The sequence below is a fragment of the Pelodiscus sinensis genome, chromosome 5, assembly GCF_049634645.1.
Source record: "Pelodiscus sinensis isolate JC-2024 chromosome 5, ASM4963464v1, whole genome shotgun sequence".
Lineage (NCBI taxonomy): Eukaryota > Metazoa > Chordata > Testudines > Trionychidae > Pelodiscus > Pelodiscus sinensis.
Window position 1 is genome coordinate 12,902,988 of NC_134715.1, and position 24,505 is coordinate 12,927,492.

General features: G+C 42.6%; 1 protein-coding gene across 9 annotated transcripts in view; it reads right to left on the bottom strand.

Moving 5' to 3' along the window:
- WDFY3 (WD repeat and FYVE domain containing 3) overlaps positions 1-24,505 on the bottom strand; it is a 372,301-nt gene that overhangs the window by 206,708 nt on the left and 141,088 nt on the right. For 7 of the 9 annotated variants that reach the window (XM_075929522.1, XM_075929521.1, XM_075929523.1 and 4 more), the window contains 2 exons: positions 15,772-15,895; positions 6,948-7,001 (listed from right to left, as the gene is read on the bottom strand). In XM_075929522.1, coding sequence (XP_075785637.1) covers positions 6,948-7,001; positions 15,772-15,895 — 178 coding nt within the window. The remainder of the gene's footprint in view (positions 1-6,947; positions 7,002-15,771; positions 15,896-24,505) is intronic. The other 2 variants (XM_075929529.1, XM_075929525.1) reach the window with 1 other exon arrangement.

Genomic DNA, 24,505 nt, shown 5'->3' on the forward strand with positions numbered 1-24,505 from the left:
CATCTTCGAAAAACAAGCCAAAGAGCCTAACTTCATATTTTTGCTAGATAATAAAAATCACGGGCTTAGAGACACCAGATTTATTGGCTTAACACAACAATCTGTAACCACTAACAACCCCTCCCCCACACACAGAGCAGTTTTGCCCCCATCCCTTTCCTGACTATATTATTTTAAAAGGAGAAAATCTATTATTTTTTTTCCTATAATCATTAAAACTTGTTACTATCCTCCCACTCTCATTGGTTATTATGGACAGTTTTCCTTTGTGGTTAAGTTTTTGGTTTTGTGGTTTTTCAAAAGTGAACTCTTGAAAAACATAAGGGTTTCAAGGTAAAAAATTCAAACATGACTATGAACTCTTCCAAAAATAGTGATATTTGTTAAGGATGTTAAAATGCGGTTAATTGACTAGTTTATGGAATTTCCATTGACTAGTTGGTAGGCACTTCCACATTCCTCCTTTGAAAGAGCCCCTGGGGCTCTTGTACATTTCAGAGGAATGCAGAACTCTGTGTACAGCCCAGAGCCAGTGGGAAGTCCCATTGACTCCGGGCTCCATGCCGTGTGCCTGTTTTGAAATGCACAGGAGTCCCCAGTGGGGGTTCTTGTGCATTTCAAAGCCATGCAGGCCGGGGTGAGCGGGGGTGGGGGAGAACTCACAGTCTCCTGCTGACCCCAGGCTCCATGCTATGGGCTCCCCTGTCCCTTTGAATAGTGCAGAGATTCAAAGGGGCAGGAGGGGAGCCTGGGGCCAGCTGACCCTGGGCTCCCCGTGGCATTTCCCCAAGACTCCCAAACTGACCCCAGGTTCCAGGGAAGTGTTGCTGGGAGCCTGGGATCAGCTGGGAATCCTCAGCTGGCCCCGGACTCCAGGGCTGCCTCTTTGAATCTCTGCAGAGGCAGTGTTTTAAAGGGGCAGCCTGCCACACAGCTGATCCCAGGATCAGCTGTGCACCTGCCACCTTGGGGTTTCAAAGTACCCCTTCCCTCCCCCATAGAGGCAGCAAGGGGACGGGGGAATTCACTAGTCAACATTACTGTCCAATAAACAAATGCTTATCAGATAGTGACTAGTCTTTAACATCCTCAGTATTGGTATCTGTCATTTTGTTTCAACCCACCTCTAATGAAGAGGCTAAGACATTAGAATAAACATCAACAAAACAATAAGTAATAAAATAAACAAGTCAGTACATAAAATGTTTGGCTTAATAAAATGTTAAACTCCAGCATGTAGTATAGGTCATTATAAACAAAGATTCAAAACACTTTTGAATTGGCTAATATCTATTTAGACTCTCATAAAACACATTCTCCGCAACTTCAGACACTCTCCTGTCAACTCTTTCCATATAGTGCACAGAGAAGCCATCTTTCCTGAAAGTTTGACCAGCTAAATGTCCACCTCCCCAATTAAAATAAATGAGGAGACATGGTGAGTTTAAAAGGTAATAGACAAATTAAGTGCTCACATTTGTTCTGTTAATGCACTCTATTATCCAAGCTGTTGGCACACTGCCTTGTTCCTGTAGTTTCTGTACAGACACTACTGGAAGCACTGCTTCCATGGACAGAGGGATGAATCAATGGGCCAAATCCTGGGGTGAGATTCATTAGCACAAAGCAAGGCTTAAAGAATAGGTTAAAGGTAAAGTAATTGAAAACCTGACTTTATACTCTTCAGTTCTGCTCTGTATAGGTTCAACCCTCAGGCTACAGTTAGAGCAGCATGAAGGCCCTCCCCTGTCCCCCAAAACTGTAGATCCAAAGCCAGATGAACAGATGCAAGCCTATAATTAGACTAACAATTCTAAAAGGCACGATACAAATTTCAAAGCAACCTATGAAAGTTACGGTATCTAACCCCTGAACTGTTGCATCATTTGTGACATCAGCAGTATTTGAGAACTAGGGAAAAATTGTAGAAGTACCAAAAGTGACTTTAAGACCCATTTACAAAAGTGATTTAAGGAACCCAAGTGATTTAGATACTTTTGAAGACTTTCCTCTTAGTAATGACACTGAGAAACAAAGCGTAGATCTTTGAAACTGAGGGCTTATGTCAGTAACTCTGATTCATTAAACAATATTATTTACACTGAAAACAAAATAAACGAAATGGCTGGTAAAACCTGTATCTACTGAGGGGAAACATGGACATTTTGCTTATGAGAAAACAAACTGATTTACGTGTTTATAGTTACTGGAGCAACTTTAAGAAACAAATCATCCAAGGTAAAGACAAAATGAAAAATGTTAAAATACAGACAGCCATAAGAATGTTCAAAACAAAAGCCAATAAAGAGGAAATAAAAAGTATGCAACCAGCACATTACGTAGCCTTTTATTTTCAAGTGACCAAGAAATTACTCATCTGATCAACTCAACCAAATGGAATAATGACAGTATCCACTGTCATTGGGAATCCTGTAGCGTTTCAGATTCCTTGACTTTCCAAATAGCTGAAGGAAACATGTTCCTAAGAGAGTATCCTAAGAGTTAGTTATAATCAGAAGTTTAAAAATCCACTTCTCTGGGATAAATAGAAATTTTTTCTGGGCCACTTTAATCTCATCCAGAATCTACGCTTTCACTTACAACAGAATTAAGTCTTCAACTCTTATCCATGCATAAAGTTCACTGATAAGAATGACACAGCTATACAGAAAAAGTGAAATTTCCAGAGTATGAAGAAATTTATGTAGGATTTTTTTTTATTTAAAACAATCTTGAAACCAAGCTCTGTGTAAACTCAAAAGCTGGCCTCTCTCACCAACAGATGTTGGTCCAATAAAAGATATTACCTCATCCATATTCTCTCTCTACATGAAAGAATTGCAAATACAATGTCAGGATAGGTGTGGATAAGAAGGAGAGAATATCTAAAGTGGAAATTTACTTATTGTAATGGGAGAGCCATTCCCAGTCCCTATTCAGTTCCATTCTGATGGTGTCAAATTTGTGTATGAATTCCAGCTCAGCAGTTGCACGTTGCAGTCTGGTTTTGAATTTTTTTTCCTCAAGAATGGTGTCCATTTATTCTGTTGCATATAGGAACAGTCGGGTTTGTCCAATGTACATGGAAGAAGGGCTCTGATGTAACATTTCCATTTCTGTGTCCCTACTATCTGCTTCTTTTTCTTTCACTTCATGCCTCTGATGAAGTGATTTGCATCTCAATAAAGCTTACACTATAATAAAACTGTTAGTCTTGAAGGTGCCACTGGAGTTGTTTTCATCAGAGGCATCAATATTGTTTCCATGCAAGGCACTGATAAAGATGAACAGAAGATGCCGGTGAGGGACTGGCACATAGACTCAAATGAAGTAAAACTTAAATGAACGAAACTGCACAATAGTGCGGGTCGCCCCGAAGAAGGACGGCTTTATGGATAGTAATTCCATACTTCATTAAAAAAATATAACAGAAGGGATGTATTACTGATAGCCTGGCTAGACTAGTGATTGTGACTGTCAAATGCTAACAGAGATTAGAGAAGCTATAATTTTTTTTAAACCTCAATAATAATGGAGGATTTCAACACACAGTCAACCTGGGAAACTCCTTGCCAGAGGATGTTGTGAAGGCCAACAGAGTTCAAAAAAGAGCTAGATAAGTTCATGAAGGATAGGCTTCCTCCTGGTGAGCAGGGGGAGTCGCTCGTACCCATAACCCCACCACAGGATGGATTATCTGGGTTTTTTTCATAATCTCTGGAGCCTTCCGGCACTGGGCCATTGTCAGAACATGGATACTGAGCTAAACAGACCTTTGGTCTGATGCAATATGGGCAGTCTTATCTTCTTATGGTCATCTTTCCCTTCAAGAGTTTTTATCTCCCAAAGTTGATGTAACTCAGGTTAATTATGGTGAATTTAAGGCTTCAGGGTATTTGTCAGGACCATTGCCTTTTGAAGGGATATGTTATACTTGGTTAAGAACTGTCTGTCTGAAGCTACTCTGAAGTTAGTGAAATAAAATCCAGGGAAAGAAATTAGTGGGCATATGATGTGGTCAACAACATCTGATAAATTATATAGGTATATACATTATTACATACCTGTGGCATCAAACATGTACACACCACTGCTGACTGATATAAGGACAAACTTATACACAGAGGTAGAAAACTGATTCACCTAAATAACCTCTTCTTGTATAGTACTTATTCCAATAATCTCTTATTTTAATATGTTTGATCCATATATAGTAAGTATATGCTGTATCCAATCATTCAAAATATATATGGTTTATAAATACTTATATCTACAAAGCAACCAATGCTAGAGCAACCAATTACAGCAAAGACATTTTTGTATTTGCCTTTTTTATTTCAGTTTTAAATTAAATGCAAAAATTGATGCTCATTCTGAAAGTTAATTAATGTTATATGATCCACAATTTATGAAAACGGCAAGGTTTTAATAAAGCACTCCAGCGTTACTGCTATCTTTTTTTATTTTTTTTGTACAAGTTCCATTATAAGAAAGCATTTTCCACAAAATGAGTCTTGTGTATTGATTAATAAGAGAATTTTCCCTCACACACTCAAAATACCCATCTCTTTATAGATATACAAAAATAAGAATTTGTTTACTTCTTCATTGTATCCCTCTGTTATATAATTGTCATGCCAATTCACTTTCAGAATATGATCTGAAGAAGTAGGTCTGCCCCACGAAAGCTCATCACCTAATAAATCATCTTGTTAGTCTTTGAAGTGCTACATGACTGCTTTTTTTGTTTTACAAAAATAAGGAGTTTTAGAAAACTATTTCCTCTGGACTCTCTGCAGTTTGCCCATATCTATTTTAAAATATGGTGTCTAAAACTGGACACAGTGCTGCTCCTGAGACCTTACCAGCGCTAAGAAGACAGAAAGAATTACTTCTGGTGTCTTACATATGACACTACCGTTAATACAGCCCAGATTAACATTTGCCTTTTTAACAGCAGGATCACACTGACTCCCCCCATTCAATTTGGGATCCACTATAACCCCCAGATCCTTTTCAGCAGTGCTGCTGCCTACTTGTTATTATCCATTTTGTATCTGTGTACTTGAATTTTTCTTTCTACAGTACTTTGCACTGGTCTTTACTGAATTCCATCTTGTTGATTTCAGACCAATTTTCCAATTTATCAAGGCCATTTTGAATTCTAATCCTTTTCCTCCAAAGCTCTCGCCACACTTTTCCTCTCAAATTTTATAAGAGTACCCTTTATTCCATTATCCAAGTAATTAATGAAAACACTGAATATTACTCAATTGAGGACTTGGTATATCCTTCTAGTATGATACTGGTCATTGGTAAATAGTCTGAATACGGCTTTTCAACTGTTTGTGCACCTTCATCTAGGTCATATTGTTCTAGTTTGCTTATGAGAATGACAAGTGAGACTGCATGAAAATCCTTATTAAAATCCCAATATCTGTTTATTGCTTATTCCACTTCCACTAGACTGGTTACCATGTCAAAGAAAAAAATTAGATCAGTTGGCATGTTTTTCTTGACAAACCCATAGTATAGTTGTTACAGCAACTAATAGCAGTAGATTAACCGTACAGGTGCTAACTGACCAATGCTCACAGGCCACAAGATTTTTCTCTCAACAAATACCATAATCCTGTTCAGAGGAAAATATTACAGATTGCTAAAAATGCCTAGGATTTGTCCACACCAACAATGACTAATGCAAACACTTGTTATATGAGCATTTATATTTCTAGTGGAGACAAAGCCCAAGTGTCACAATTCTTCAATAACATACAGTATAAAATAGGATACATTTTAATGTGGACTTGAAAATAACCTTAGCTGGATAAAAGCTTGCATCATTCCACTCGCCCAAGAAGAAAGTAAGGAAAACATTTATTTCTAAATGGACAGAAAGTGGATGCTCTTGAAATGTTTCAACTATTTAAAGTAAAATTTTATTGCATGCTAACAGCCTACAGCAATAAAAAAAAAAAAAAAACATCTTATAAAAGCAGTCTGTTTTGAATTTAAAACACAAAGGGTGTGTCTAGACTACAGAGTTTTGTCGACAAAAGTGGACACACTACCGCTGAGTTCTCAGCAGTTTTGTCGACGCTGGTAAACCTCATTTTACGAGGAATAACACCTTCTGTCGACAGAGTTTCTGTTGACAGAAGGTGTTATTGAATGGAAACTGTCCTTTGCGTCCAGACTACCATGTCGACAAAAGCAGCTTGCTTTGTCAACAGAACTCAATGTAGTCTGGACGCGCTTTGTCGACAGAAGTTTTGTCGACAGTATCTGTCGACAAAACTTCTGTCGACAGAAGCCTGTAGTCTAGACGTACCCTAAGAGAGGAGTATTTAGGTACCTACTTCCAAAATCTACCTCTAAATACGTGCTAACAGATTTAATTACTTTTTATCAGTTGCCATATGTCCTCTATCAGCAACAGCATGAAGAAACATTCCAAAGACTTCAAGGGACCAAATCAAAGCTAGTTACAGGTAATGAAGACTGCATCAATTTAGCAAATAAGTATCAGATTTGGTAATATGACACTGTCATCTTTCATGTTAAACAAAGAAATACTTGTATAGAAAACCACAGAGCTATACCATCACTTATTTGTTGACAGAATATTTTTTCTCTAAGCTCTGTCTCAGAAGTATGATTTTTAGAGAGAGAAAAGTCCTAGATCCCATGGTAAGTTCAGAATAAGAGACTGCATTATGGTTTTACACTCTGTTGTGAAAGGTTATGAAATGTCTCTGAGGTTCTCTGTGCTCCCGTTGCATATCAAAAATATATGAGCTGTCAAAGGGTACGGGGATGAAATACATAGGAAATACTAGATTTTGAAATATTGGTGTGTTTAAACTTTAGACGCCTACTCAAATCAGTTAACAGCTGAAGAATGGTGTTTTCCAGGCTGTGGTATAACGCCTTGGAAGTGGAATTACCTGAAGGCGTTGTGCCTTTAAAATCCTTGGAGGCCAGCTGGGCACACCATTTTTCTGTAAAAAGAAAAGTATCCATTGTTGTCAGCAGTCTAACTGGGGATTTCTTTGCACTGCATTAACAATGATTTAGTTGGTGTTGGTCCTGCTTGGAGCAGAATCCAACCCTTGTCTTCTATGATTCTATGAATGCCAACAGATTCTGCTGTATTATATCCCCTCTTCGCCTAAGTACTGTACTAGTGACTGAGAATATCTACATTAACTCAAGTTTCGTGACATTAAATCGCATCAGGGTAGTGAGAATGTTATCAGACAGAACATACAGCAAATAATCTTCTTGTAGACTGCTAAGTAAAAGGCTCAATATATTCAAAACCACCTGTTTATGGTTTTCTGAATTTCATGCTTTCTTGGGTTAAATCCAGAAGTATTTGGGCATAACAATAGGCACTTTAAAAATTATCTCTGGAAAAACAGAACTCCTATGTAATATATTAAATGAGATGTAAGACATGGAAGTACACAAATTAAAACAGGAATATTAAGAAAAGATAACTGAAGAATATCCTATGCATGTATCCATAGGGCATAATTTTCAGTTAAATCTGGTTGAGTAGATGCTGAGTAGTTCACAAAATAACTGTGATAAGCTCAATGCTGCAAATTAGTGAGTAAAGAAACAAAATAATACATTACAAAACATACTATGTAGATTTGATAGGTGGTATTTAGTGCTCATTTTAAAGTCATGCTTTCATTGAACTTCTTATCATTTATGTAATTTATTTTGCAAAAACCAGCTTTAGTATTGCCAAGAATTTTGTAATAGCAAATTGAGAATTTTCACTATGTTAAATCTGTAGTGTATCCTCCAACTCATAGTTTTTCAAAAGAAAATTTAAAAGCCTTCTAAAAATTATACTGCATACTACAACTAAAGTAAGGTATCATGTTTCCATCAGGTATTTTCCTCTGTTCATTATCTACAGTGTGACTTTCAGCCAAGTCACATAAGGCTGTGAATCAGTTTCTTCTTCAGAAGAATGAAGATAATGATATATTTTAGTCTTTTTTTAAAAAGCTGGTTCAGAACTACAAATGAAAAAGATCCATAAAATACATTATTTTTATTATTAATGGCTGGATTTTCATAGGAAAAATGAAGTACGAGATATTTTGGAGAACCCTTGCAGGGGAAAATGACCATTTCAGCAGCTAACCTAGAAAGAATGTTGATTCTGAAGTGCATTAAATGGGATTATGAACTTGCACATACTCATTGCACAGGAAGAACTTTCCACAGCAATATGGGATATTAAAGAGGAATGGGATAAAGACAGTGGGTTCTGAACCTTTCTAAAAAGTTCAAAATCTTTCAATTGTTCAACATGCACAACCGTAGTGCTATCTTTCTAAGTCTCTAGACAGCTCCAGTGCATCTGCTCTTGCTCACAATTTGGTCCAAAGTGCAGAGGCTGAAACTCAGACCTCACTTATCAGTTATGCAAGCAGGATTCAGAATATGGCAAGCAGATGTGAAACTCTTTAATTCAATCTGCTGCATGCACCAACACAATTAGCAGAAGGCATTAGATAATTACTCTGGGGGCAGAGTGGAGGGGGGAGAGAGAGAGGGTACATCTAGACTACATGCCTCTGGCGACAGAGGCATGTAGATTAGACTACCAGGCATTGGAAAATGAAGCGGCGATTTAAACAATCGCCGCTTCATTTAAATTTACATGGCTGCGGCGCTGAGCCGATCAGCTGTTTCTCGGCTCAGCGCGGTAGTCTGGACGCGCGGGGGTCGACATCAAAGGCATTTGTCAACCTCCCAGGACAAATGAAGCTTCATTTTCCTATGCCTGGTAGTCTAATATACATGCCTCTGTCGCCAGAGAGAGAGAGAGAGAAAGAGAGAGAGAGAAAGAAAGCCATGGAGAGGAATATGGTAGGAGACATCCTAACCCTCACAGATGTCAGGACATTGAAGAATGCAATAAATTCCACAAATCTATATTTGTCAATACACCTATACAGATGTATAGTAACTATTCAGACCTACTAGTATAAAACAAAACAACATATGCAGGGTTTCTTACCAAGATTTAGATTTAGGTCAAGATTTGGCTGCTGAGTAGAAGAAGACATTAAACTTGTAACCTTTTTAAAATCTCTCTTACACCCCTGGAAAAAATTCTATTTAGCTAAACCAAGAGAGGCCATGGGAATCCTATAAAAAGAGCCTGGCCTGTAAACGTCAAAAAAACAGAAAGGCGGCCTGAGGAGTTAAATAAAATACTCCACAATTTGCAAAATTCTGATGATGAGAAACACAGGGCTATTTTAAATCACATATGATGCTGAATAGTGACCACAAAAACTTCACCAGTCAAAGAAAAAAAACAAGATAGCTTTCTATCAAAGAAGCAACTGATTTCCTAAATCCCAATGGTATCTCTGCTAAAGGTATAACTCTGGTGGGGAAGATAAAACTGAGACACAAAAGAGCCTGTAAAAAACAAGAACTATTTGTAGTCTGCTAGACTAGTAGCTCAAAGACAAACAAGATCAAGCTAGTCTGAAATTACGGTATTGGGAGGAATGTGCAATTCTCCTAAAAATAGTAAAGTGAAGCCATCTTCAGGGAAGTCAACACAGACTTTAAAGGAAAAATAAAAAAGACAAGACATTTTCTAGATTTCATTAAAGATGAAGGTCAAATAAGAATAAAGAACACAGAATACATACAGAGAAACCTGCATCTATGATGTTTGCATTAGGAGTCAGGTAGGAGTGGGGGTGGAGATTCCAAATTTTTTAAACTGGTCAGAAAGGGAAGTTACTCAGCCTGTTTGGTAACGATGGTTCTTCGAGATATGTGGTGCTCCACTGTTGGTGTCGGGCTCATCCCGGTGCCACAGATTGGAAATTTTTTCAGCAGTATCTGGTCAGGCCACGATGAGCGGCAGGGGGACGCATACCGTTCACGCCTTGGTGTTAACGCACTTGGCCTGACTCCCCTCAGTTTCTGTGTGTATGCCCTATTGCGTGGAATGGATTCTGAAGAAGAGAGGAGGAAGGGTGGGTTGTGATGCACTCACGGGGACAGACGTCTCAAAGAACCGTTATTACTGAACAGGGCAAGTAACTTCCCTTCCTTCTTCGAGTGATGTCCCCGTGGGTGCTCCACTGTTGGTGACTCTATAGCGATAGGTGAGCTTTGGATTACGTAGTATGCACAGATGAAACTGAAACTTGTCTCCAATGTGAGGAAATTGTGTAATGTCCCATGAAGGTGTGGATGGATGACGACATAGCTGCTGCACAGATGTCCTTAAGAGGGACTCCCTTCAGAAAGGCAGGTGAAGTAGTTATAGCCCATGTAGAATGCACTCTCAGGGGTGTAGGGAGTGAGCAACACTGGGTGATACATAATGTTTTTAATTTGGAAATACACAGTGAGGATAGTGGCATACCCCAAGAGCATTCCACAAGGGAGAGAAACAGTGTTTGTGATTTGCGAAGAAAAGATCGTGTTTGGTCTATACAGAATGATAATGGCCTCCAGATATCCAGAGTATGCAATACCGCCTCCTCATGAGAAGTATGGGGCTTCAGATAGAAAGTATAGAGGACAGCGGGCTCGTTAATGTGAAGTTTTGAGCATACTTTAGGTAGAAAGGAAGGATGGGGACAGAGGATCACTCTGTCCTTATAAAACACAGTGTAAGGCGGTCATGCCGAGAGTAACAATTTCACTAACTCGTCTCACTGATGTGATTACTATTAAAAACACCATCTTTGCTGTTAATAAGGAGAGCAAACATGTGGCCAAGAGCTCAAATGGAGATCTAGTTAGTGTATTGAGCACCAGGTCCAGATCTCATGTGGGAGCTAACGGTCTGCACGGAGGGTTATGGTTATGCAGCCCTCTAAGAAGCCGCTTTGCGATAGGATGCACAAATATTGTAAACCTGTCATTCAGAGGATGGAAAGCTGCCAGCACAGCAAGATATACTCTGAGGGAGCAGAGTGATAGATCTTGAACTTTCAGATCCATAATGTAATCCAGGATGGTATGAAGGGGAGTGACAGCTGGTTGAGTACCAATGTTAATACACCATGCTGTAAAGCGGTTCCACTATTGCATGTAGTCTGTCTTCTACTCTGAATCAGGATGCTTCTCACTTGCTGTGAACATCTTCGCATCTGAGAAACAGAGAGAAACTTCGCTGTCAGGTGTAGCGTTTCTGGTTGGGGTGGAGAAGCTTGCCTGCATTCTGAGACAGGAGGTCTCAACTACTCAGAAGCACGTAAGGAGGCTGATGAGACATCCGGTAAAGATAGGGAAACAAAGTCCGTCTGGCCCAGATAGGGGCTATAAGGATGACTAGGGAGTTGCCTAACTCGATTTTCCTGACAATAAAGAATTGGAGGGAATGCATAATAAAGGCGAGCCTCCCATGTGATAAGGAAGAAAGTCCAAAAGCCAGGACTCAATACTGAAAGTGTTCCGAGGCTACCATAAAACAGAGGAAGTGTCTGTGAGCTGGATGTACGGCTACATGGAAATAAGCATCTTGCAGGTCAAGGGCTGCAAACGAGTCTCCTTCATCTAGTGCCGGAATGATAGACATGAGTGTAATCATCTTGAACCATTGTTTGAGGAGGTATTCATTGGCTCAGATCAAGAAAGGGTCTCCAACCCCTAGTGCTCTTCTCCCTAGAAAATAATCTGAATAAAATCCCCTGCCCCAATATTGCTCAGGCACCCTCTCTATGGCACCTACGTATAACTTGACATACAAGCTATTCATGAGAGGGGTCCCTGAAGAGGGACAGGGAGGGTGGGGTGGTTGGAGGAACTGATATAAGTGGCATATCCGCATTTTATGATCTCTATGGCCCAACGATCTGTAGTTATTGTTGCCCATTAGTTGTAAAAAGGGCGCAGATGATGATGGAAAGTTGTGTGATTATGAGGAACCAGTGAAATGGAGAGGTCACGCAGGCCCTTGACCAAGACCTTAAACACACTGCCTGGAGGACGGCTGGTTGGCCACTCAGTTATTTGAACCCTAAGAGGGTCCACAAAATCTACTAATTTCAGGACCCCAGAAAAGTAAATCTGGCCTATGGGAGGCCTGAACCTCAGTCCTCCCTAGCCCTTCTCCTCACCCTGTGGGGCTGGAGTGCCTGAGGAGTGAGGTGTCTCAAATGGGGGCCATATCAGTCAGGGTTGGAGGTTTTGGGGGGAGGTTTTTTTTTGGGGGGGGGAGCAATTATGGTCCGGGTCAGTGGCCCTTGACCCAAAAAAGGTTCCCCACCCTTTGCCATAAATAAATCACTGAAGCCTTTTTTCTTCTACATAATTTTTTTATTTTATTTAAAATGAAGTTTGATAAACTAACATGAAAAACGTTAAAATACTTCATCTGTTTAATAATTTAAATCAAACCACTTTCCCTAGCTGCAGCACTAGAAAAATAGCTTGGGTGTAATTATGTAATTAATGCTAAGTTTCCATTGGCAACTGGTGGTCCACAGAAAGGTTTACATTGAGCCAGGTAGGCCATGGGCCAAAAAGTTTGAGAACCACTGTGTTAGACTCTTTCCCAGTTCTTTCTCCTTCCTGACTCAGCACTGTCTACCTGTTTCTCATATGTAGAAGATTCTCATAATCTTTGTGCTTATTTTGTAGACAATCCTTTCTTTCTCTCCATCTCTTTTTGAAAGGGCAATTGTCAGGCCTGGTTTCACTGTGCTGCTTTGTGGCAGTGTTTACACAGTAACTATTTACATGAGATCAAGTATCAGAGGGGTAGCTGTATTAGTCTGAATCTGCAAAAGCGGCGAGGAGTCCTGTGGTACCTTATAGACTAACTATTTACATGAGGAATAAGTCTTTTTTTAAGTAACAAGTAGAAGTAAGGAACAACAGTAACAAGAACTTTATACTAACTGAGAATTGAATTCTTATCTACAGATACTCAAGGAGAGGACTGGATGCCATCTATGACCGAGGGTGGTACATAGACAACTGAGGGGAGTCAGGGCAAGCACATGAACTCCAAATGGCATGTACCCCCACCACACATGTGCACCCCAATCAGATATTGCTGGAAAAATCTCCAATCTTCAGTGCCGGGATGAGCCCAACACCTACGGTGGAGCACCCGCAGAGACATCACTCAAAGAAGGAAAATAGTAATCTTTGGTCTCTGGGTATTGGTGGACAAAACCAAACTGGGAAGCCTTACCTGATCCAAGACTGGTGAAAGAGAAACATGTAAGAACACTGAAAAATTTCCATTTTAATAATTATCTGACAGATTTATTTTCACATCTGCGCTCTGCATTTAGGGATCTGCACCTAAGTTTTAGAACGATACACAAGTCCTTCATGTGACTTCTAGAGCGAATATCTTAAATTATTGTACTTTTCTACACTTCCAGCAGTGGTGTCAAGTAAAGAAAGTAAGTGACAAGAATCCAAGAGAGAGATTCATTTATACTATTAAAAAAAAAAAAAAAAAAAAAAAAACAAGGTCTCCTGAATCTTGGAAGAATTTCGATTTCATTTACAGCCTACATACTCTGAAAGAAAGGAGAAAAAAAGGTCACTCCCATCCTTCAAAAAATCAGTTTTGAATCTATTCACTACTAAATTGCAGCAATGTTAAAATAATAGTAAATAAAGGAGTAAAGTAAATGTGATCTCAGTGTGACTAGAAAGGTTTTGAATGTGAATGTCAATGGTGTAGCAGCATTGCACAATGGAGTCTAGTTAACAAATTTCTTTTTATTTTTTTAATTAAGTCTCCCCTACTGACTTCCCTGTTCATTTCAACACTTGTAAAGAAGGAGCTAGTAATCCAATGTCCATGGACAATAAATCTTTCCAAACTTACTGGCAACTGTCCATCAAAACTATTTAGAGAAAATACATAGTTGGCTGTGTTTAGGGGCATTCCTATCTTTGCAAATTAACTCTTTATAAAATTTTAAACATCATAAATATGCATTGGAAGTCTGAAGTAGAGTGGCTCTTCTGAAACTGTTAACCACAACTCAGTTCTTCTAGATTTAAACTAACATTAAATAACAGCATTTTACTAACGTAGTAATGCTGGCAGAGCTTAGATGTACTGTCTTTAGTTAAGTATCAGAGGGGTAGCTGTGTTAGTCTGAATCTGCAAAAGCGGCGAGGAGTCCTGTGGCACCTTATAGACTAACTGAAGTGTAGGAGCATAAGCTTTCGTGGGCAAAGACCCACTTCGTCAGATGCATTTCTGTCTTTAGTTAAATCTATCATGTAGTTACCTATTTCAAATCAAAGTCTATTCTGTAAATAACTTCCAAATACAAAACTGAGAGTCTAAAACCATGACTAGCATGGTTGGTCATCATTTGACCAAAACCAAAATATACTGTACTATGTTAGAAGTGCACTTTACTGAGCCATGCACTGTATGATCCATCTAAAATAATGGCAGTCACCACACTGAACAATAAACATAAATAGATTGGTACTGTAAGGTCTCCTATTAATTCATTATTTGTATATATTATAGTATGGTACTTTCACTACTGCTTGTAATGTATTTTTTCACTTATTTGCAAAATTTAGTTATTAGTGTAGATCAGTGTTAGTTTGCTGATGTACCATAGTATTCTGTATTGCCTATGAAAAATCAACTTGAAATATTGGACACAAGATCTACTAACCAAGCAGTATGCAAATAAGTGAGGTTCCCTTTGTACACAGGCAGTTATTATGAACTTTTGTAAACAGACTCAAATACTTGATTCCATGGTGCAAAGGATAAATTTGGTTAGATAAAGCAATTAACTAAAGGCAAGATTAATATGGAGCTTTACCTAAAAAACTCTTTGCCAAAATACGCTCTACTTCCCTATTAAGGCACCAAATTTTTCTTCAAATTTCTTCTACTCAAAGCATCTAGATTTTCACAAAACATACATAATAACATACAACTAACAGCTTTTTATCTATTTATAGGCATGTTTACAAACCAAACTCTTTTAAGATAAACAAACAATATCCACTGAAGTACCAGACTCATTAAAACGTACAGAACCTTAGAAATGTAGAAGTGGAAGGAAGTTAAAGTCCAGCTCCCACATAGAATCATAGAGCTGGAAAAGACCTCAGGAGGTCATCAAGTCCAGCATCCTGCCCAAGGCAGGACTAATCCCAACTAAATCAACTTTGGGCTTTGTCAAATCGAGACTTAAAAACCTCTACGGACGAAGATCCCACCACCACCCTAGGTAACCCATTCCAGTGCTTCACCACCCTTCCAGTGAAATAGTTTTTCCAATATCCAACCTAGACCTCCCCCACTGTAACAAACCAAGAAACTGCAGCTGGTCCATCTCTCATACATGGAATAGACCATAATAGCATCTAGTGTTGGCCTTTGCAATCTGAATGGTCTCTTCATTAACCACTAGATCCAAACTGAGATACTGATCGTCATCTTTAAAACATTTAACGGACAAGATCTTGACTCTGTGCTACTTACCTCCTTACCTTCTGAAATACAAGAGTCCTAATAGACAATACATGACTATGAAGATTTGTGTCTTATTTTAGAATGAACATACTATTAACTTGTTCTAATAATTAGTTTTATAACTGCCTTTAGAGATTACACATATCTGAGAAAAATAAAATAAATACATGCTGCTCCCTCCCAATAACCATTTCATTTTATAAGCATACGAGGACCCAGTGACTTCCCTAGAATACATAACGTACACTTCACAAAGCCCAATCTGTCACCCCATGCACTACCTGTGGACTTATTTGATGCTCTCCGTCGAATTTCAGTCACCATCAATCGTGACACTTGTGTAGTAAACTGCAGGAGGTCAGAGAATTTTTCTGTCATTGTACTTGGAGGAGCATTTCCAAATACCTAAAAACATGAGAAAACAGATTTTGGTAAAGGGGTAAAATTTATTGTAGTTTTTCCACTTGCAACCAAATTATTTTACCAATAGGCATTTAGCATACAATTGCAAAAATTTCTGAATTCACCTCATTCTGCCAAATGAGTATGAAAAATCCCTCTGTCCCAGTGAATAAGCAGGCATACTTTGCCAACACAACATATCCCTTGAAGAACTACCCCAAAGCCTTTCCTAATCTTTCTTTATTTGCAGGCCCTAAGAAAGGAGATTCTGCACCAATGTTCCTTCTATTTTTTTCCATCCATGTGCGGAATACATTTTGTTATATGCACCGAGGCATATGCAGATATTACCCCCCCCCCCCATAGAAACACATGCTGCAGACTGTGGGTGTTCTGCTCATCAGCTGGGCGGCACCTGAATCTCTCCTGGGTGGCTGCCCAAGTGCAGAGCTAATAGGGAACATTGTTCAGCACCCAAGTTCAGACACACCTCAACACATACAGGAGTCTCAGATGAATCTAAAGCCTTTAATTAAATAATTACATCTTTAACTGAGAAAAATTGCAGATGAATTTTGCCTCAAGAATTACACAAATTTTATTAACAAAATTACATAATTTACAAATAAAATATTAAATTCAGGCCTACTTTGTCCTGTAACTTAGTAGAAGAGATCAGCTTGAGCAGAACTCTCACTGGATAAAGAAGCACAATGGAGAATTGCACTTCTGTGGTACTGTTCTTCTCTCTTTGGTACCCAGAATTAGGCCATCCACATGTAGTAAGTTGAGGGTTAGTAACATGAAGTCAGCAGGCCTAAATAGAGGCCTGTAACACGAAAACAGCCACAGGCCTTGCAATTTAGTGAGCAAGACTTTGGTTCAGTAACACAGGAGCCAAGAAAGAAGCCCTATTAATAATTGTGTGATTGTATAAGTTAGGTTGAGCATGGAAGGACACAGTGAGGCACTGGGTACAAACTGTAAGCCAAAGGGGAGTAATGGAACATCTTAATAAGAAATGTCTTGCTACAAAGACTTCCTGAAAACTAATGCACATACCGACCTAGGTTCAGGACTGGGTTAAAATTAACAGCATGAAGGGCAGTAAGCCCCCCTTCTGTAAAGTGAGGGGTGGTAACTAAGCAACAGAGGGTGGTAACCTAATACGTAAAGAAATGATGTAAGTTGTTTGTACCTGTCTATAAAAGGACACCACAGAGTGCGCTCTCCGGCTGACCTTGGGGGGTGGGGGGGCGCATTAGGCGCCTGAACAGCAGGTGTCATTGCCTAAACTTACAGAATGCACAGTAGCTTAACTTTGACTAACTGCTGTTAATATCTGTTCTATGGCAATAGGCCTGCCCGGTGTTGGTACCTTGTCAACGCGGGCCATTGTGCCCAGTGGTGTAACATTGTACTAATTTCTGTTGCCAACTGGTAGAGCTTCGCATTTGACAATAAACCTGCACAACTGATTTCAAACCTTGCCTGCATTTGTCGTTTCTGGGGCCTCTCAGAGATCTCCTGTGTTGACCCAAGTGCACAGGGTCGAACACTCTAGATAAAGGCAGTACCAACTGTTACGCACGCAGCTGAAAGTTTATCACCACAGATGGAGTAGAGGTCCTGTCAGGAGCGTGCCAGGATAACCCTGACCAGACAATGCTGACACTGACAGTCCAGACCACTGAAGGTACCGAGGTACGAAAACACCGAGGTGTGATTCATATAGACATGAGATGAATGAAATGTTAGGGATGGAGACAATGAAGCTACCAGCTTGCTCTATGGCTTGCATTCAGGTATTTCCACAACTGCTTGGACTGATGGAAGTTTGATTAGGGTAAGTTCAAGATGATCAATACAGCAGCAAAAAGTGGCCAACTGGGTAATTTTCCTGGAAAATCCACCAAGTGAACTCATGGAAAATCCTGGCCTTTTAGCCTCCTTCCCTCAAGATCAGCCATGGAAGTGGATACCCCTGTTTTAACTACTGCTACTATGTCTCTCCCCCCCCCCCCCCGCCCCAATTCTTCTCTTCTGCAGACTAAATATGTCCAAATCCCACTGCATCTCCTCATAAGTTATTTGTTCTAGTCCCCTAACCATTTTTGTTGCCCTCTGCTGGAACTTCTCCAATATGCCCACATCCTGTCTGTAATGGGGGGCCCAGAATTGGACACAATACTCTAGACGTAGGTTCCAAATACCTACAGCAAGTACACCAAAGTGGTAGTGAAGGTCAAACAAGGCAAACGGGAGAAAAATAGAAAAGGAAGAGACCCTCAGATGCCCAACTGAAGGATGTGGGGCGGGGAGCATTTTTCACATGGGAGGGGGGAGGGCTGCTGACCCACAGAAAAAAATCAGTCAGGGGGCCACACAAGTAAGAAACAAAAACATGGCCCCCAACTGAGAAGGAGAAAGACAGTCCCCATATTACTCTTGCACACCAGTGCCTCATGGGGCTTGTAGATTTTGTGTGCTCTAGCTCCATGGGAAGGCAGCAGAGGGTTGCGGCACCAGCATCTGCCTCCTCAATGCTGGGGGGGGAGGGGGAGGAGGGGGACTGAGCCTTGGGAGACGGATCCAGACATCCAGCTCCTGGGCCTTAGGTCCCCCACCCATGATGTACGGACTTCAACAGAAATCAATCAGGGGAACTCAGACTCTCAAAGAAGGAGTGCTAGGAGAGCCTATGGAGCAAGGGCAATGGTTATAGGAAAAACTAAAAGCCATAGAGCTGACCTTCCAAATAGTGCAAGATTATGCAGAGGCAGAGTGGGAAATTCAGGTATATCACAGACCAGAATATTCAGCCTAGTAGAGAATCTGAGGGGACATCCTGCAAGTACAGCTGTATTAGAAGCAGGGCAGTTGGTCTTAAGGAGGAGGATCTGAGAGAGGGCATCCACTTCACACAGGCCTGTAATGGGTCAATGGAACCCTAGAGTGGATGCACAAAAAGCAGCCAAAAGGACAGGGACTGCAGGTAGCAGCCAACCAGGAATTGGCAGGACTATTTAAGAAGAGCAGTAGAGCTGACCAGGGTTAGTTGCTCCCTGTAGTTCAAAGAGAGAGACCTGGATGCCTTCCAGGAGGAGAAAAAGAACGGTTACTTACCTCATAACTGTAATTCTTTGAGATGTGTTGCTCATGTTCATTCATGTAGGTGTGCGCACGCAGCATGCACGTGTCATCGGAAACTTTTCCCCTAATAGTTCCTGTTGGGCCAGCGCGGGAGCCCCCAGGAGTGGTGCTGGTATACTGGCCTGTATATACCTCTGCTGACTCTCCACCCCCTCAGTTCCTTCTTACAGCCCATGACGGTCGTTGGAACATGCTTCTGCTCTTCCTTAGCAAGCGCCCTTTTGCAACTTAGTGTTACAGTTCTTTATTCTAGTGTAGTGTTTGCCAAATGGTGTTCTGCGGAACCCTGGGGTTCCGCAATGTGAAAATAAGGGTTCTGTGAGAAAATTCCATTTTATTATTTTTTTAAAAAAAGTAATATTTAAGCATTAATGAATTTTCATATGTGTTTGCTTCAGAGGGCCAATTAATACATAAATTGAAATAAGTTTCTCTGATTACATTTTGGGGCGGCTTATGTCAAGAATATTCAGCTTTATCAAGAGATGCAATTCGTCAGCCGTTACCCTTCGCCAGCACATACTTGTATGAAACTGAGTTCTCGAATTACGCAGCAACAAAAACAAATTACAGAAATCAACTGAATGCCGCACCAGATATGTGAATCCAACGTTCCAATATTAAACCAAATATAAAAAGAATTTGCCAAGAAAAGAAGAAAAACCACTCTCTGCATTGAAAACTGCCAATATAATGCGTATTAGTTTGAGCTTTATTTTCTTTACACATTAAATGTGATTTTTGTTTTTAAATATGTGCAATTAAACTAAATGTTGATCTCATGACCTTGTTTAGCATTTTGTTTATTATTATTATTATCCTCACTTATTTGTGGTCTACTTTTTCAGCTCCATATATAAGACTGTTATTAGGAGTTCTGCAAAATTCTCTCGAGTTTACAAGGGATCCATGGCCAAATAAAAATGGGGAAACACTGTTCTAGTGTTATAGTTACAATTTTTATTAAGTTCTTGTTAAGTAGTTAAGTGGTTACCTGAGTTAAGGACCCACCCTAGTTCCTGCCACACGCTCCTGGTATGAGAGGTGGGGTATGCCTGGATTGCAAGGCTTCAAGCCCTGTGAGAAGTGTCAGAGACCTATGGTCTGTGGCCACTCGCACTCTGCCTGCCTTAAGTGTCTGTGGGTAGGCCCATTTGTCCGAGTCCTGTAAAATTTGGAAAGTATTCAAGCCATGCATGAAGCGGGAGAGAGAGTCGTGTCTTAACATCATCCTAATGGAGGCGGCTTTGAGGCCAGCACTAGCAACCCAGAGCGCACCAGCCTTGATGCGGGAGGCATCAAGCCACTCACGGGCCCCGCCAGCACCACGCAGACCTCAGCACCGCTGTATAGGCATCACTAATCCCCGGTGCTTCAGACCAAGAGCAGGTCCGGCAGGGGCAGGTCACCCCCCATGGCGTGTGCCCTCCATGCGCCCTTAAGTGGGACACACAACATCTTCGGGTGCCGAGCTTGGACCTTCTCAGTTGGGCAAACGTTCCAGTCTGCACTGGGACCCCGGCCCAATGGGGGATTTCTCAGAGCCTTCAACACCGGAGACCTTTGATGCCACCTTATCGAGTTGTCTGCCTCTCCTCCAGCACCGACCTCAACCAACAAGGACTCTGGTCGGCACCAATGAGAGGCTAGTGCACCCAATGCCCCAGCACTGGAGTTGAAAAAACACTGGTCCGGCGCCAGCACATCAGCAGCACCTCTGTTGGGGCCAGCACCAGCGGCAACATCGACCCCATTCCGTGCCTTGGCACAGGACCTGGTGCCAGGACAAGGGCCTTGAATGGCACAGAGTACAGCACTGGCTACTGCATATTCCAGGCCCAACCAAAACTCACTGGACCTGGCACTGACCATGCCTCCCCCTCCTCCTTGCCTGCACCAGGGCAAGCCAGAATCAGTGGCCTGGTATGCCCCGACATCTAGGCCGCTGGCTGGGTCTGCCTCTGAAACAACATGGTCGGCTTTTTAGTATTAGACCAACTCACAGGCAGAATCCACGTGGTCCTCCAGGAGGTCAAGATCACGATCTCAGCACCGGTCTCATTCCGGTCAAGGCACTGTACCACCTCTGCCCATTAACGGCAGTATCAATGGACAGAGGCAGCCCCTGTGCCGGGGATGCAGCAGTCATGGCCCCCACTGGCACCACCTCCATCTCAATGGCCCTTCTGGACCCCGTGGGCTTACCACCAGAGTCAGGGTGTGGCCTCCCACGACCAGAGTCAGTCTTCTCTAAGTCCAGAGCCCCTCCTTCAGCAATCCCACTCACTCAAGGCACCTACGTTGGGGCAGTCGCTTCTGCCAGGCCAGATGTCTCCACACCCCTTGGAGTCCGAGGGCCTCGTGGCCCAGCCACCCACAGTGTCTCCGTCGATGACCTTCCAAGCGCCCTCACAGGGATGTCCTCTTCTCTAGATGAGGCCATGGGCAACACTCTCCCCTCCATGCCAAGGGTGCATCAGGACCTCCTTCGCTGACTGGCCCAAAGCCTGGGGCTCCAGGAGGAGAGGGTGTCAGAGGATTTTGACCCTACAGTTGACATTTTACAGTCCGACACCCCTACCAGTCAGACTCCCCTTTGGGATTTCCATGGCTCCCCAGGTCTTCACAAAGTGTATGCCCGTTGTGGCTGCCACCCTTTGAAAAAGAGGAGTTCAGGTGTTCCCCTATCTTGATGACTGGCTACTGCAAGAGAGCTCTGCAAACCAGGAGCGGGCCCACATCACCCTGGTTCGGGATCTCTTCCAGGAGTTGGGCCTACTTGTGAATGTGGACAAATCAACTTTGGTACCCACTCCAGAGATAGAGTTCATGGGCACCAATCTGGACTCCACATCCACAAGGGCCTCCCTCCCCAGGTCCCGCTTCCTGGTGATCAAGTTGGTCATCTGGGATCTGAAGGCGTTCCCAATAACCATGGTCAGGACTTGCATGCAGCTCCTGGGCGTAAGGGCCGCAAGCACATATGTCACCCAACACTCCAGGCTCCGCATGCGACCACTACAGATGCGGCTGGCATGCACTCACAACCTGTCCCTCCACCAATGGGACAAAGTGGTGACCATGGCCTCCGAGGTCCTTCGATCCCTGGATTGATGGACCTGGGAGGGGGAGGTTTGTGACAGGGTACCATTCTCCAGGCCCCTACCGAGCCTCCGGCCGGTGTCTAATGCATCCAACACAGGCTAGAAAGCCCACCTCGGAGACATACAGACACAAAGTATGTGGACCACGAACGATCTCTCCCTCAACTCGGGGCAAGTTGGTGCTCATCCTATCCGACAATACGTTGGCGGTCTCATATATCAACAGGCAGGGCGGGGCCCATTCACGTCACCTATGTCAGGAAGCCCTACACCTGTTGGATCTCTGCATCGGGGCAGATATCCCCTCGATGGCCTCCTATCTCCTGGGATCCCAGAACGATCTGACGGATCGGCTGAGCAGATCCTTCACCTGTCACGAATTGTCTCTCAGATGGGACGTGGCCACTTGGATCTTCTGCGAGTGGGGTTTTCCCATTCTGGACCTGTTTGTCACACGATAGAACAGGAAATGCCAGAAGTTCTACTCCCTCATGGGAACAAGGAGGGGTTCTCAGAGAGACATGCTGGTTGTCTCCTGGTACAGGGGTCTGCTTTATGTGTTCCTGCCATTCCCACTAGTCCACAGAGTGCTCCTGTGGGTGCAGGAATTCGGGGCGTCACTGATCCTCATGGCCCCAGCACGGCCCAGATAACATTGGTTCTTGAACCACCTGAATCTGTCATGCAAGAGACCAATAGCTCTCCCTATGGTCCTGGATCTGATTACACAGGACGGCAGCAGGCTTTGGCACCTGGACCTGCACTTCCGGCACCTCAAGGCATGGAAGCTCCATGGCTGACAGCAGTGGAGCTTCACTGTTCGGCTCAGGTGCAGGAGGTGCTGTTGGGTAGCAGGAAGCCTTACACCAGGGCTACCTATTTAGCCAAATGGAAGCGGTTCCATATCTGGACTACTCAAAGGGGATTTTCGTCCATAGGTGCCCAAGTTCCCCGGGTCCTGGACTACCTTTCGGACCTCAAGTTGCAAGGGCTGTCCTCCTCAATTATGGTCCACCTAGCAGCTATTTCCGCTTTCCATCTGGGCACCAGGGGCAAGACCCTTTTTGCGGACCCAATGGTGAACAGATTCTTGAAGGGCCTGGATAGGCTTTACCCACACATCAGGCAACTGGTCCCACAGTGGGATCTCAACCTGGCCCTGTCTAAGCTTATGGGACCCCCATTTGAACCTTTGGTGACGTATTCATTACTACACCTGTCTTAAAAGGTATTCCTCTTGGTGGCCATTATATCGGCCAGATGTGTATCTAAACTGAGAGCCCTCACTGCGGATCCCACATATACCGTTTTCTTCAAAGACAAAGTCAGGTTGCGTCCCCACCCTGCCTTTCTGCCAAAAGTAGTGTCCAACTTCCATGTGTCACAGAATATCTTCCTACCAGTTTTTTACCCCAAAACCCACGCATCAGGTAAGGAACAGGTGCTACACACTTTGGACATTCAGAGGGCTCTAGCCTTTTATTTAGAAAGAACGAAGCCCTTCGGCAGGTAACCTCAGCTCTTTGTTGCCACAGCAGAGTGGATGAAAGGTCAGCTGGTTTTGGCACGAAGGATCTCTTTTTGGATCACAGCCTATATTAGGGAAGTGCTGCAGGATGGCCAGGATTCCAGCCCCTCCCCTCACGGCCCACTAGAATAGAGCTCAGGCCTCCTCCACAGCTTTTCTGGCTCGGGTCTTTATCCTGGACATATGCAGGGCTGCCATGTGGTCCTCTGTCTACACTTTCACTAACCATTGCACACTGACTCATCATGCTGTCCTGGATAGGGCTGTCTTCCATTCAGCGGAAGATTAGAACTCTGACCCCACCTCCTTAGGGTTCTGCTTTGGAGTCACCTACATGGAATGGACTTGAGCAATTGCTCAAAGGAGAAAGAACGGCTACTTACATTGTAACTGTGGTTCTTCGAGATGCGTTGCTCATGTCCATTCCAAATCGCGCCCGCTTCCCCTTCTTCGGAGTAGTAGACATGAGCAATCACTCGAAGAAGCAGCTAGCACCTTGGACAAAGCAGTGCTACAAGCAGGTACCAAGGAAGCTAGAGAGTGTTCTTGGCTGGCTGCTAAAACTGACATTCTGAGGCAAGGGTGAAGGTGATGACACCACAAAGAAGGAGCCCAGGGAATCATACCAAGAGGCTGCAGGGGATTCAGCCTGTGGCTGTCATCTAAAGGGTCTTTGAACCAGGTCCCCCTTCCCCACTTGTCACAGAGGAAATGGCTACATAGTTGTACTACAGTACTGGGGAACACAGGTCGTGGGATGGCCTGAGTCCATATCAAAGTCAATGCCATAGTTCTTAGTGTGATATGGGTCCAGGAGAAGACTTGATG